Source organism: Phragmites australis, chromosome 3 (assembly GCF_958298935.1).
Source record: "Phragmites australis chromosome 3, lpPhrAust1.1, whole genome shotgun sequence".
NCBI classification, from domain to species: domain Eukaryota; kingdom Viridiplantae; phylum Streptophyta; class Magnoliopsida; order Poales; family Poaceae; genus Phragmites; species Phragmites australis.
Window position 1 is genome coordinate 31,261,392 of NC_084923.1, and position 13,825 is coordinate 31,275,216.

Genomic DNA, 13,825 nt, shown 5'->3' on the forward strand with positions numbered 1-13,825 from the left:
ACACGAACAGCGGCTAAGTCCCAATGTCGCCGTACAGGATCCCGACGCACTGGAACGCGAGCCGCAGCGTCTTCGCCCAGCTGTCCTGAATCGCAATCAACGGGTGTCATGCACACTAGTTCAGTACGTGACTTGGCGTGTGTATTAACATCATGATATACTATCAACAAAGTGTAATGAAATCTTCAGATTGCAGCCATCTCTTTTAGTGCTTGCAAAAGTTGCTTTGTAAATAATGTTCTCCTTCATTTAAACATAATGTCTCCTTCCCTTAGCCTTTCTTCATCTTCGTGGTGTAACTCTTTTGTATAATCTCCTCTCCCCGAGCTTTGGCCCCTCTTTCTTGTTTTGGTTCTTTTTTTCCTATTGTCTTGCCTTGGGGCTTTTGTTTTATTAATAAAATGCGACAGTAGGACCCTACCCTGCTGTTTCTCCCGCTCAAAAAAAAAAAGAAAAGAAAAGAAAGTGTAATGAACCTGTCCGTGGTGATTGGCGACGGCAGCTCTAGTGGCGTCCACGTACAGCGAGTCCTGCCGCTGCATCACCGGCACGTCGATCTCGCTCTCTAGGTCGATGACGACGATCTCTTCCCTGCTTCCTCTGTCATCTACTGCTTGAGCCATACCTGTTAGATCTCTGCTAAGCAACGAGCAAGAACAGGAGCTTCTACGCAAGGCTATTAGCTAGTATAGTTGCACTTCCTATGCTTGTGTGCTCTTGACGAGCTCATGAGAGCCTCAGCTCCCTTTTATAATCTCCTCAAGAGATACAGCAACGGCGGTGCGCGGTTTCGTTGCCGCTCCACGTGCTTGCAATTGGTGCATCTTTGACAAATCGTTGGAGCTAAACCTTTTCATTCGCCACAGAATACATCATCGTTAGTTCGTTTTTAGTATAGATGCCCTCATCGCTCGTGTAGTTCAGTTCATGTGGCAGTCCAAAGATGTACTGTCGCAGTAGGCGCTTTAAAAATCGCTTGTCAGCGTGCGCGCAAACAAAGTCGCCGGAAACGTAAAACTTAGTTGAGACCTACCCAGTTCACGTCGGCAGTTACATCAGTTGATCGTGACGAGTAAGATTACCAAATCGTTTGTCGCTTTGCTTCTTCTAGTCGTCGGTTTCATACTCGGACAAGGAGTGAACAATCTCCATATTGCATAAGTTGCCAACTCGGGTCAGAATTTGAAGCTTTTCTAATGGGTAAAGACTTCTTTTCGATTGTGCAGGCGCTGTCACTCCGGCCCGCACGCTATTTCCAGCGGCCCGAGCAGGCTCCTACGAACTGAATCCATAATTTAGTTACCCGCTACTCCCATTGAGTTACCCCGCCCCTCCTTGCACGTGAGAAGACAAGAGAGTAATTACCCGCTACTCCCACTTGAGTTACCCCATCCCTCCCCGCACGCGAGAAGACGGGAGAGAGGAGAGGAGATTAGGGTTTCGACCGGATTGGCGGCTCACCGGATCCCCAGCTCGCCCACTTGGCTCCCTCGGCCTCCTTCACTTCGGCTTCAGTGTTGGCCGCTGCAGTTGACCGTGTCCGCAGCCTATTCCGCTCTATGGATATTGATAGACGAAAGAACTTGTATTCATAAATAATCAGAGATCAAACGTACATATATACAGCTACCTCTATTCCGTATCCTGTGGACTTATGGAAACAACTATCCACAGAATAGGAAGGAGGTCGCTGATAGAGGGACGCGGCATGCACGGCATGCACTAAACGCGTACGCTAAGCAAGGAAGGAAACTTGCTAAATATAGTAGTCTAACACCCCCCCGCAGTCTGAGCGTAGCTAGCCACAAGGAAGAACGTTCAGACTGGATCGGAACTCGATGAAGACCGAAGATGGTAGACCCTTGGTGAAGATGTCCGCATACTGTGAGGTCGTAGGAACATGCATCACTCGAACAGCGCCAGTGGCAACCTGCTCACGGACAAAGTGAAGATCAATCTCGATGTGTTTGGTGCGCTGATGTTGCACCGGGTTCATCGAGAGATACACTGCACTGATATTATCACAATAAACGATTGTCGCACGCTGAAGAGGAGTATGCAACTCATGAAGTAGCTGACGGAGCCAAGTCATTTCAGCAACAGCATTGGCAACTGCACGGTACTCTGCCTCAGCACTAGAACGAGAAACAGTAGGTTGCCGCTTCGACGACCAAGAGACAAGGCTATCACCAAGAAAGACCGCGTACCCAGAGGTCGAGCGGCAAGTGTCAGGACAACCGGCCCAATCCGCATCAGAATAAGCAACTAGAGTCGATGTAGTGGTGCGCCGAAGTTGTAAACCGTGATCCAATGTCCCATGCAGATAACGGAGAATGCGCTTAATCAAAGCGTAGTGCGGCTCTCGTGGATCATGCATATGAAGGCAGACCTGCTGGACAGCATAAGAAATGTCTGGGCGAGTGAAGGTGAGGTATTGTAATGCACCAGCCAGACCCCGATAGTGAGTTGGATTAGCAACTGGGGACCCCTCCGTGCCAGAGACCTTTGCTGATGTATCAACTGGTGTGGAACACGGCTTGCAGTGGCGCATGCCTGCACGCTCAAGAATCTCCAGGATGTACTGACGCTGTGAAAGAAAGAAACCACCATCCTGACGAGTGACTGTAAGGCCCAGGAAATAGTGCAGAGGACCAAGATCCTTCATAGAGAATTCCTGCTGGAGTGCTGCAATAACCTGGCGGAGAAGAGGCGCTGAGGAGGCCGTCAAAATAATATCATCAACATAGAGAAGCAAGTAGACTGTATCACCGCTGTGTTGATAGATAAATAATGATGTGTCGGTCTTGGCACTCACAAAACCCAAAGAGAGAATGTGGGTGGCAAAGCGACTGTACCAGGCACGGGGAGCTTGCTTCAGGCCATAGAGAGACTTGTTCAGACGACAAACAAAATCCGGGCGAGAGCTGTCAACAAAATCAGCAGGCTGCACACAATAAATCGTCTCGTCGAGGGTGCCGTGTAAGAAAGCATTCTTGACATCAAGCTGATGAACAGGACAATCATGAGAGAGAGAGCAACGGTGAGCACTGTACGAATGGTAGCAGGCTTGACCACTGGACTGAAGGTCTCATCAAAATCAACTCCAGGACGTTGAGTGAAACCTCGAAGAACCCAACGAGCCTTGTATCGCTCAAGGGAACCGTCGGCACGATGCTTATGACGATAAACCCACTTGCCGGTCACAATGTTAGCGCCAGAGGGATGAGGAACCAACTCCCACGTATTATTGGCGATCAACGCTGAGTACTCCTTGGTCATTGCCTCTCTCCAGTTCGGATCTGCCAATGCACTGCGATACGAACTTGGCACCGGAGACAAGGTGGCAGCATGAAGATCGAAAGGAGTCTTCGGTTGTCGAAAGCCGTGCTTCCCTCGCGTCATCATACTATGCTCGTTTTCCACTGGTGGGATAAGCACAGCATTTGGTGGAGGCGGACGTTGATGGGCGTCGGCAGTGGAGGACGTTCGGACCGCATCAGGCACAGTCGCGCTGGCCGCACCAGGTTGAGACGCGTGCGCCGCGCAGGCCGCACCAGGCTGAGGCGGAGGCACACGGGCCTCGCTGGACGCACCAGGCCCAGGCGCGTGGGGGGCCACAGGGGCCGCTGTGGCTGTGCTGGAGGACACGCCGCACCCAGGGGACGCTGCGTCGCGCTGCAGCAACCCGTCGACACCGCTGGCAGCAACCTGGGGCAGAACGCCAGCAGGGGCAGCGGTGTTGTGTGGGTCGTGCGAGGGACGAGGTGCAGCATCCGGAGCCGCATGGGTACCTGAAACACGAGACAAGCCAATAGGGATAACAGGTGCAACATCAAACTCCGATAAAAAGTCAAAGTCGGATGAAGGCGGGGATGAGACCTCGGAGAAGGGAAAAGAGGTTTCATCAAAAGTCACATGGCGTGAGATGATGATTCTATTGGTGGAGAGATTAAGACAGCGGTACCCCTTGTGATCAGAGGGATACCCAAGAAAAACGCAGGCGGTGGAGCGGGGAGCCAACTTATGATCAGCAGTCGCAGAGAGGTTTGGGTAACAGAGGCACCCAAAGACGTGAAGGTGGGTATAAGATGGCTGGGTTCCATGGAGTGCGGCAAAAGGGGTGGTAAGGGAGAGGGTCTTGGTGGGGTGGCGGTTGAGGAGATAAGTGGTTGTGTGAAGTGCCTCAACCCAATAAGAGGCTGGCATGCTGGCCTGAAAAAGGAGAGAGCGAATAATATTATTGGTGGTGCGAATAATGCGCTCGGCTCTACCATTTTGGGGCGAAGTGTATGGGCAAGACATACGGAGGGTGGCACCCCGGGCGAGAAAGAACGTGCGGGCGCTGGAGTTATCAAACTCACGGCCATTGTCGCACTGAACATTCTTAATGGAGACGCCGAACTGAGTGGAAACATAAGCAAAAAAATGAGTGAGAGTGGTGAATGTGTCAGACTTGAGGCGTAAAGGAAAAGTCCAAAGATAGTGCGAGCAATCATCAAGAATGACTAAATAATATTTGTAACCAGAGATGCTAACCACGGGAGAAGTCCAAAGGTCACAATGTATTAAATCAAAATTATGAGCGGCTCGCGAACTAGAGGTATAAAAAGGGAGACGCACGTGGTGACCCAACTGACAAGCATGACACAAATGTTCGGACTCAGCTTTATTATATGAAATGGCAGAAGATGACACTAAACGGGAGAGGGCATCGGAGCCAAGATGACCAAGATGCCGATGCCAAAGGGTGGAGCTAGGGCCGGCTGTGAGGGCGAGGGGCCGAAACACCGATGACAAGAGCGGGTAGAGTGGCCCAGAACTATTGCACCTGGCGATCACGCTCCGAGTTGTGAGGTCCTTCACAGAGAAACCGTATGGGTCAAATTCAACAGAGCAATTATTTTCAATGGTGAACTGATGAACGGAAATGAGATTTTTAATTAATTGGGGAGAAACTAAAACATGATTTAAACGAAGGAAGCCCTGAGCAGTAGGAAAATTAACGGAGCCGGTGCTAGTGACGGGTAGGAGGGAGCCATCACCGACAATGATATTGGATGGTGTGGAAAATGAAGGAGGTTGAGAAACACAAAGGTTACTGGAGTTTGATGTCATGTGAGTCTCAGCACCAGTATCAATATACCATTCAGTCGACGGTGGTGGCTAAAGTGTCATCGTGTTGAAGGATGACGCCAGGGCGTTCGGATCCCACGCAAAGCTGGGTGGGTGGCTGATCCAGCCAGGGGGCGCGGATGGGCCAGCAAAGCCTGGTGCGGGCAACTGGTGATGCAACGGCCCTGGCAAGGGAGCCAATGGAGGCGGTGTCCCAGGCAGTGGGGCGAGCCGAGGAGGCCCAGGCGGCAGGGGAGGCTGGCCCGCGTAGAAGGCCTGAGGCGGCTGGCCCGGTGCGCGCGGCGGGGTGCCTGGTGGGCCGGCCTAGTAGGCCTGAAAGGTGTCGTAGGCGGGCTGCCAGCCAGGTGGAGGCGGAGTGGGCCACTGCGCCTGGGTAGCCCACGGAGCGCCTGGGAAGGCTGGACCAGCGCCAGCAGCACCAGACTTCTTGCCGCTGCCACCACCGCGACGTGTTGGCTTCTTGCCGAAGTTGCTGCCGGCGACGGGGTTGTAGAATGTCGGAGGTGGGGCACGAGGAGTGGAGGCTGCTAGGGCCTGCGCCGGAGACCCTTGCTTGGCCTTCATGGTGATCTCGGCGAGGCGGAGGTCAGAGCGCACCTCGATGAACATCGGTAACGGCCGTTGGCACTGGATCAAGGCCGCCAAATGAGCGAAGCGGTCGTTGAGGCCGCGAAGGACGTTGAGGACGAGTGTGCGGTCCCGAACGGGCTCGCCAAGATCGGCAAGCTGGTCGGCCATCGCCTTGAGTTGATGGCAGTAGTCGTCGATGGAGAGATCGCCCTGGACGAAGGTGCGAAACTCGGCGTCGAGGAGGAGCGCACGAGTCTCCTTGTTGTCGATGAATTGCTGCTCCAGTCCCAACCAGACGATGCGAGCCGTTGGCGGCCCTTCCTCACGGTTCATCACCACCTCGAGAAGCTCGGCGGTGATCGTCCCGTAGAGCCACGAGAGGACGACGCGGTCCATGCGCTTCCAAGTGACGTCGTCGGAGCGATCATCATTGGAGAGAACGTGGTCCGCGAGTGCGTAGCGCTCGAGCGTGTTGAGGAAGAGGCCACGCCACCGGTTGAAGTGGGGCGAGGTGAGGTCGAGGATGACCGGCACGAGGGACTTGATGTTGAGGATGGCCGCTGCCTGGGCATGGAGAGCGGCAGTGGCTGCTGCTACCTCGCCGGCGAGCACCAGGGCGTGGGCATCGGCGTCGCGGCGTTCGGCCTCCAGGCGCTCGGCCTCTTGGCGCTCGGCCTCGAGACGCGCGGCCTCCAGGCGCGCAGCCTCTTGGCGAGCTGCCTCTTGACGATCCTCCGGAGTGAACGCGGCGACACGGCGCTCTAGCGTGAGGCGCGCGGCGTCGTCGGCCATGGGTGTTTAGAGGAAGCGGAAGCGGAGGGTAGGATCGAACCTCCTTGATACCATGATAGACGAAAGAACTTGTATTCATAAATAATCAGAGATCAAACGTACATATATACAGCTACCTCTATTCCATATCTTGCGGACTTATGGAAACAACTATCCACAGAATAGGAAGGAGGTCGCTGATAGAGGGACGCGGCATGCACGGCATGCACTAAACGCGTACGCTAAGCAAGGGAGGAAACCTGCTAAATATAGTAGTCTAACAGATATCCCTCTTCATGCCCATGATCGAGCACCTCGGGTTCACCGAGGATGCGGGTGACTACAAAGATCACCTCCATCTCCTGGGACTGCCTCGAGCTTGAGGACATGGAGCCAGATCTGCCACTCGTGGCCTCCACCATGGCGGACAATTTCGAGTGGGATGGCTGCTTGGGACTCAATTTGAGATGGGAGGAGCTCACTTTGGGTGGTGTGGTGCTGGATCTGAAGGTGGGAACGCCGAGGAGCCACCCTGGCCGGTGCGCATGCAGCCTAGGGCCCGCTGTGTCTGAAACGCGACCGCAGCTTGCTGGTGTGTGGCTATCGCCGCGACAGCGTGCTTCATCCTATTGCTGATTCGTCAGCCGTCGCTCCTGCTAGGCTGTGCCTGCCTCGAACCCAACCTGGTACATCGCATCTCTCTCTCTCTCTCTCTCTCTCTCTCTCTCTCTCTCTCTCTGTCTCTCTCTCATTTGTGGGCAGATGGTACAGTACTGAAATGAAATAGGGATCCAAGGATTGGCTATCCTAAATGGAAATCCTTCCCATGTCTCTTATTTTTTTCCTTTTCATTTTCAAATTTCTCCGGGGTTCTATTAGATTTAGTTAGGCTGAGTTAAATTAACCTCTTCGCTGATTTCATAAGTAAGATCTTTCTTTACATGATGTTTCCTTTGCAAATTTGCCTGATTGGATAGGTAAATGAGCTATAGTTACTCAGTCTGGTTACTTCAATACCGCCTCCACTGTTGCTGCTCATAGGGTTTGTATGAAATACAGAGCTACTGCTTATGCTTTTATTATTTTGCCACTTATCCTCCTACTGATCTTAGCTACTTATGCTGGTCGCCAAACAGGTTCATGCCGCGATTGATTTGTTTACTTAGCTGCTTTTGCCACTTATCCTCTTATCTGATAAAACACATAGTAGTGCATTCATTTAACTGTGCTCTAAATCGATTGATTCATGCCTTGTTTTTTATTTTTATTTTTGGCTCATGTTATTTGGTACTTTTGTGCTCTGTGAAGTCTTTATACTTGCCCAAGTTTTCATCTTAGGTGTTTGGAACCTCCATTTCAAATGGATTAATGTCATGTATGCCATCAAAATAGAACCCCAGGTGATCATAAAGTACATGTTGCTGGTTCTCATGGTTCTCTTAAGTTGTCAACTCTGGTGCAAGTTTTGATCTTGGGATGGTTCAGAGTAGAGCCCTTCTTTGAAGCAATTTTTGATGGATTCACGTGATTCGGTTTATGATTTGTGGTTTGTGGAGAAGGTGTTCAAGTAAGCAGTGTTTATCATATTGTTTTTGCTTGGTATTGTAATTGCACCTTGGCAGCAGAAGCAACTGATGAAGTATAATGTATTTAAGTGGTTTTGCAATGTAGTGAGTGCATAAAAGCAATTGCTTTTCACATTGACCTAATTTGCCTTTAGATTCACTATGATTTTTTTTACACCTTTTGGCGAATTCTTCTATTATCATAGCGTCTTTTTAACAAATGATGTGAAATAGTGATTTTTCATATAGGTTTCGTAGTTATGGTTTAGTTCTTTTTGTTTCAGTTGTAGATGGACGTCAATAGCGTGTTAATTGAACCATAAACTGCTCCTTTTTCCATGGTGATGAACGGTTTTTGTGCAATGTGTGATTCATATTTACACTCGTGATAATGAACAGCTAAAACCACATGGGTACTGATATGATTTTACTGCATTGGAAATTTTATGGTACTATGTAGGCAAATCTAAACTATCATGTTTTTGTGAATCCTATGTTTATGTGAAATCCAGAGTGGAGCTAAAATGACACATGTACAACATTCATATACTTACATACTATGCATTTTCTATAAAATGATATGCTACAAATATCCAAAATGATGTATGCGTATTTCCTTTTTTTAAGACCATGCTAGTGTTTCATGTAAGGAACAACCAATAAAAAGGTAATTCTAGTGTTCAAGTCATTTGTGTACTCGTTTTGAGGCAAATCTAGTTATTCAATCAAGCTGCTTAACTATTTTAAGAAGAAAAAAATTCATAAACAAGACGTAAAACCTAGCTAATATGTATAACAGAGTGTAAATAAACAACTACTGTCCCATATGTATCTTATGATCAGTAAATTAGTACTTGCTAGGGTTTTATCCTCCTTTGTTGTTTGATTGTTCATTTGAGTATCCCATATGCAGCCATATTGATCGTTTTAGAACTAACGAAATCTTTCATAGAAATTTTCAACATAAACCAGAACCTATTAGCTAATTTTCTTCCATAATACATGTTACTCAAAATATAGCATCACTAACCCATCTAACTATCTAAGAAAATCTGTGCATGCCTCGTGCATTTGTGCATATGCAGTAGAGATGCAATGGAGATAGAGCACCTTTTTCTTCTACTTCTGATCACTCATTTGTGCATGTTTGTTATCCAAAACGTAGGCCAGGTGATTGGTAGCTGCTATATTCTTTTTTTTTGGTGAGCAATAGGGATGAAGCTAGTAAAAGTAGTTACGATCACAATGTTCAGGGTGCTTTTTTCTAATAATATGAAAGGAAGTTCTATGAAATCTGGAAGCAATTCTTTCATAATCATCATGCAGTTTTTATTCAAAGAAAATTGGAAGCTGAAGGTTAAAATAGAATAGGTACAAGTTACAATCTCTCAGTTTTACTGTTGTTGAATTTTAATTTTATTTAATTCGGCGTGCAAGCATTTTAATGAGTTACATAAGTATATATACAATGAACATGAAGCAAAATTTCTATTGCCTAGTATATGCCCTAGAGGAAGTAAAATGTACTACTGCTACTTGTATTCACTGTTAGACTACTTAAGTGGTTCAAAGAAGCATATTTTTTGAACTAATAAACATTTATGCCAAATGTGTAGTAGAAAGTAAATAAATAGATAGATTGCAAAGTTAATTACTCATACACCCTTCTTTTTTCTCTGTTTGCGAAGCACGTACTCAAATAGTTACTGTAATGCTTGTTGTATATGCATTTTGTAAGAGAAGAAGAATCTACTTATTTGCGATCAAGCAAGCTGTGCAGATTTTCAGTGATATGGATGTGATCTTTTCTGATCCTGTCTGTTTATGTTTACCTTTTGTAGTACGAACTCTATGTGATCTGTGCATCTGCTTTCGCATGTAGTTCAAATGATAGTGATATGTGCAACAGATTTTAGGTATGTGAATTAGATATATGGTTAAAATATTTAAGCAGCCTTCTGAACATGTGCCCAAATTTATGTGCTGTGAAAACTAACATTTTCTAAGAATTTGTGATCATATCATGTTCATATGTGTGATGCACTACTGTCCACGTGTGGGGAAAAGCAATCTGGATTAGTTTGCTTGATTAGGAAACTAACGAATTAGAAAATTTTCTAATTAAGGGTGTGCGGACGGATCAACTAACGCATGCACGTGCGTTAGCCACGTCCATTCTAATGAACGTAATTATTGTTTCAAATACCTCTCTAAATTATTCGATCATTCCACTTATGGGACGTCACCTACCAAAGTTTTAGGTAGTACAAACCATACGGGAGTTGATCTGGTAGTTAATGTTTCGTGGTCGTCCTATTTCACGGCAGTTCTTACTTCCTCTTATATTTATGTATGGATATTTTATTCCAGTAGTTTCTCATTTCAACCGAAAAGTAGTGAGTAGGTGAAATTTCGATCCGTTGAAGAAATGTTGACAGCTTCTATTTGCTCAGTAAATTTTTTGTTGTGCTCGAGTCCTGTCTTACTAGTAGTTAGTATACATGTCTCATCTTCGAGAGGTTGCAATTTGATACGTCACCTAGTTCGTTAATGGAGGCATGGACAAGTATGCAGCCTAGAGCAGACAAATCTACCGTTGTTGTGCAGGCTTAATTTTCAAAACCATATGGTCAAAAGCGAGAGAACAGTGCACAATCAGTCCATTGAAAGATGATGTCGACTGAGTAAACCGGTCAAGTCCACTGAATATTCACACCTGTACACATCAGGTTTAGAAGTGCTTAATATATGCTTTTTCGTTCAGTTGGAAATGCAAAATAGTGACGTACTTGTAGAGAAAGTTGAACATCTAGAAGGAAAATTTAGCTTCTAGTTATAATGTGTGCAATTAGCAAAGTTATAGCATATGGGGGTCCTCGCAAAAAGAGAAGCTTATGGGAGCACCTCCTAGATCTTAAAATCGCTAAATATGGGCCGGCTAGTCCAAGGTTGTTTATGGACCAATTGGAAACTAAATTTGCACTACGGAAAAAAAGATTATACAGGTCACTTGCTATTTTTCATATTGTTTTTATAGTCAGTGTTCCATGGGCATCGAAACCGCTGCCTCTCTGTGCACGTGTAGCCCTTTACCATCTCACCCTCGCGTGTATTCCGAAGGAAGCTGGATATTTTATTCTTTTAACTTTCATTGCTGAAGGTCATTAGTGATGGGTCGTAATCTTGACATGTCACTAATAATAGTTTTGCCAAATTTACATATAAACTTATTATTCATGTAAAATAAATATTTTTCCATTCTTCTATACAATACAGTGAAATCAAAAAATATTTTTTACATCCATATAGACATATTCATGTATGATCATTTCAAGAAAAGATCATACCTAAAGATTCAAATATTTTTTATTTTTTTCTTATTTTTTCTCACATCAGCAGCACTAGAATAGAAACTATTATATATTTCTACTCAAGTTTGTTGTAAGGGATGACAACTGATGATAAGTCACTTATGATTGGCCCGTGAGGCCCGTAACCGATGATAAGTCGTAAGTGATGGGTCGTAACATGACCCGTTATTTATGACTGGTCTAAGACGACCAGTTAATGATGAGTTGGTCATTAGTGACGAGGAACTTTATGTCCTGTCACTGATGACCTATCATAAGTGATGGGTCATGATCAGATCCCAACCCAAAGCTACATACCATGACGAAAGGTTTTTAAGTGACGGATCTTGACAACCCGTCACTTATGTAGTGCATCCTTTATCTATTTTTCACGTAGTGTTGGAAGCCGCCTACAAAATACATAATACTTAATGGTAACTTGGGTACACATTGGTGTTATATAAACTTACTTCCTTTCTTTTTTTCGAGGCATATGGTTTTCTTAGTCTTCTTTTGAGATATAAATAATTCTTTCTTTCAACTCCCTCCCTTTATCCAACTTTAAATATATTTTACTCTTTTTTTGGTTTGCCAGTGACAGGTTTTACCTTCTTTGCACTCATTTACTACATTCTCTCTCACATATACATTATCAAACTAACCATAGGGGTAGCTTTGTTATATTTCTTTCTCTTGGTTCTATAAGCTCCTTTAATTATCGAGTGGAACATATAATTAATATATATTATATATCTCATGAATTATGTATATTTATCAAAGGTATATGTGAGATCATGTGATGAAAAATTGGTTTGATTGATGAAATTGGCAGAGTAAAGAGATTTAGAATAATGATATTTAGTTGATGTTCATAAGTTGCTAAGATATGCTTTGATAGTATAGTTGGTTTGATGCGCTATCATTAGTTGGGTATGCTTATGTTAGCGTGTTGGTTTTGCTTGGAGTTTACGTGGTGCTGCGTGAACTAATCTTGAGTCAAATCAAGAAGGACTTGTGCACGTACTTGATTGTTGTTTGATTCATGTGCAGGTGTTGCTCGAAGGCGAACGTGCTCGTACTTGAATGTTGTTTGATTCTGCATGCTCAGTTTTAGTTTTCAATTAATTTCATGTTGGTTTAATCCATCCAAAACCTTGCTAGAATATCTAATGTTTGTTTAAGAAACTTTCAAGTGGATTTGGTTTGATCTCGAGTAACTTTTTGTTAACTCAACTATGTTTTGATCTAGTCGATTCTGGTTGATACAGTCAGATTCGACTAGGAATAAATTTTGATCAACATATTCGATTTACTCGATTCTTATTGGGTTTTCTGTTGACCAAAATTGCGAGTAATCCGACCGGCAGATCTTTCTCGACATTGTTTTTACTAGATCTTGTGCAATATGTTTCGAGTGGAATATCGAGTTTAAATCGAGTTTTAATTTGGGTGTGTTAATCTTTGAATTTGGTTTCTACAATCATTCACCCCCTCTGATTGGGTATTTTGTACATATTCCATTCTACAATTGGTATCAGAGCCTTAATCCTTTCTAATAGATCTTAATCGATAATTAGAAACATGCCTTCAGATAGGTATTCCACAAAATCTTGTGTTTTTGATGGAGTTAATTTTTAGTTCATGAAGGCAAAGATAGAGGCCTACATTCAAGCATAGGGATTTACAATTTGGGAAAAGGTCTACAAGCCATATGTGGTCCTTAAGAATAATGAAGTGACAGTACAGAACATGTCTCATGTCGAGGCGAACAGCAAGGCAAGGAACCTGATCATCCAAGGCTTGGGAAGGAGCAACTTCAATCGAGTAATACATCTTGTTGGAGTAAGAGATCGTCTTGCCCCAGCAAGTATGGCGATAGTTTCTTATAAGGAGGAGACTCAAGCTTGGAGACAAAGTTCAAAAGGAATGAACACAACAAATATATTGATAGTAAAAATATGGACCGGACTTGTATTTAACTAAATTTCTGATTAGGGTAAAGCTTGGGCTTAAGCTTAATTAATCTTGAAAAATGCTAAACAATTAACAATAATTCAATTTAAGAACTCATCAATGCTATAGACTCAAGACATAACGTCTCCACTGTTTGTCATGAATTTTAGAGCATATTTCAATGCATTTCATCCATATTTATTGCGATGTATTGTTCCTTCATTTAAAAAACAACGCTTCGATGAGTCACGTGTTTGAACCCGAGAATGAACCAGAGGAGTTCGTAAGAGAAGTGGAGGAAGCACTAGGAATGCATATATGATATCTTTTTTATATTTTGGTGAATTGATGGTACAAGTGCTAGATATTATTATAAGTCCTAGACACATGTTTTAGCTAGTCGATGTCGGAAAATATGGGTAGATCATATTTGTTGCATAGTACCTACCTTGATAAAGTTGTTAATTCTGATCCTTGTAGTCT

At 44.8% G+C, this 13,825-nt stretch overlaps 1 protein-coding gene across 1 annotated transcript; it reads right to left on the reverse strand.

Annotated features, from left to right (window-relative positions):
* Positions 1-5,436: 5,436 nt before the first annotated feature.
* LOC133910652 (uncharacterized) lies at positions 5,437-6,495 on the reverse strand. Its single transcript, XM_062352973.1, has one exon. It carries the CDS (start codon positions 6,493-6,495, stop codon positions 5,437-5,439), a length of 1,059 nt encoding a protein of 352 aa, XP_062208957.1.
* Positions 6,496-13,825: the final 7,330 nt, after the last annotated feature.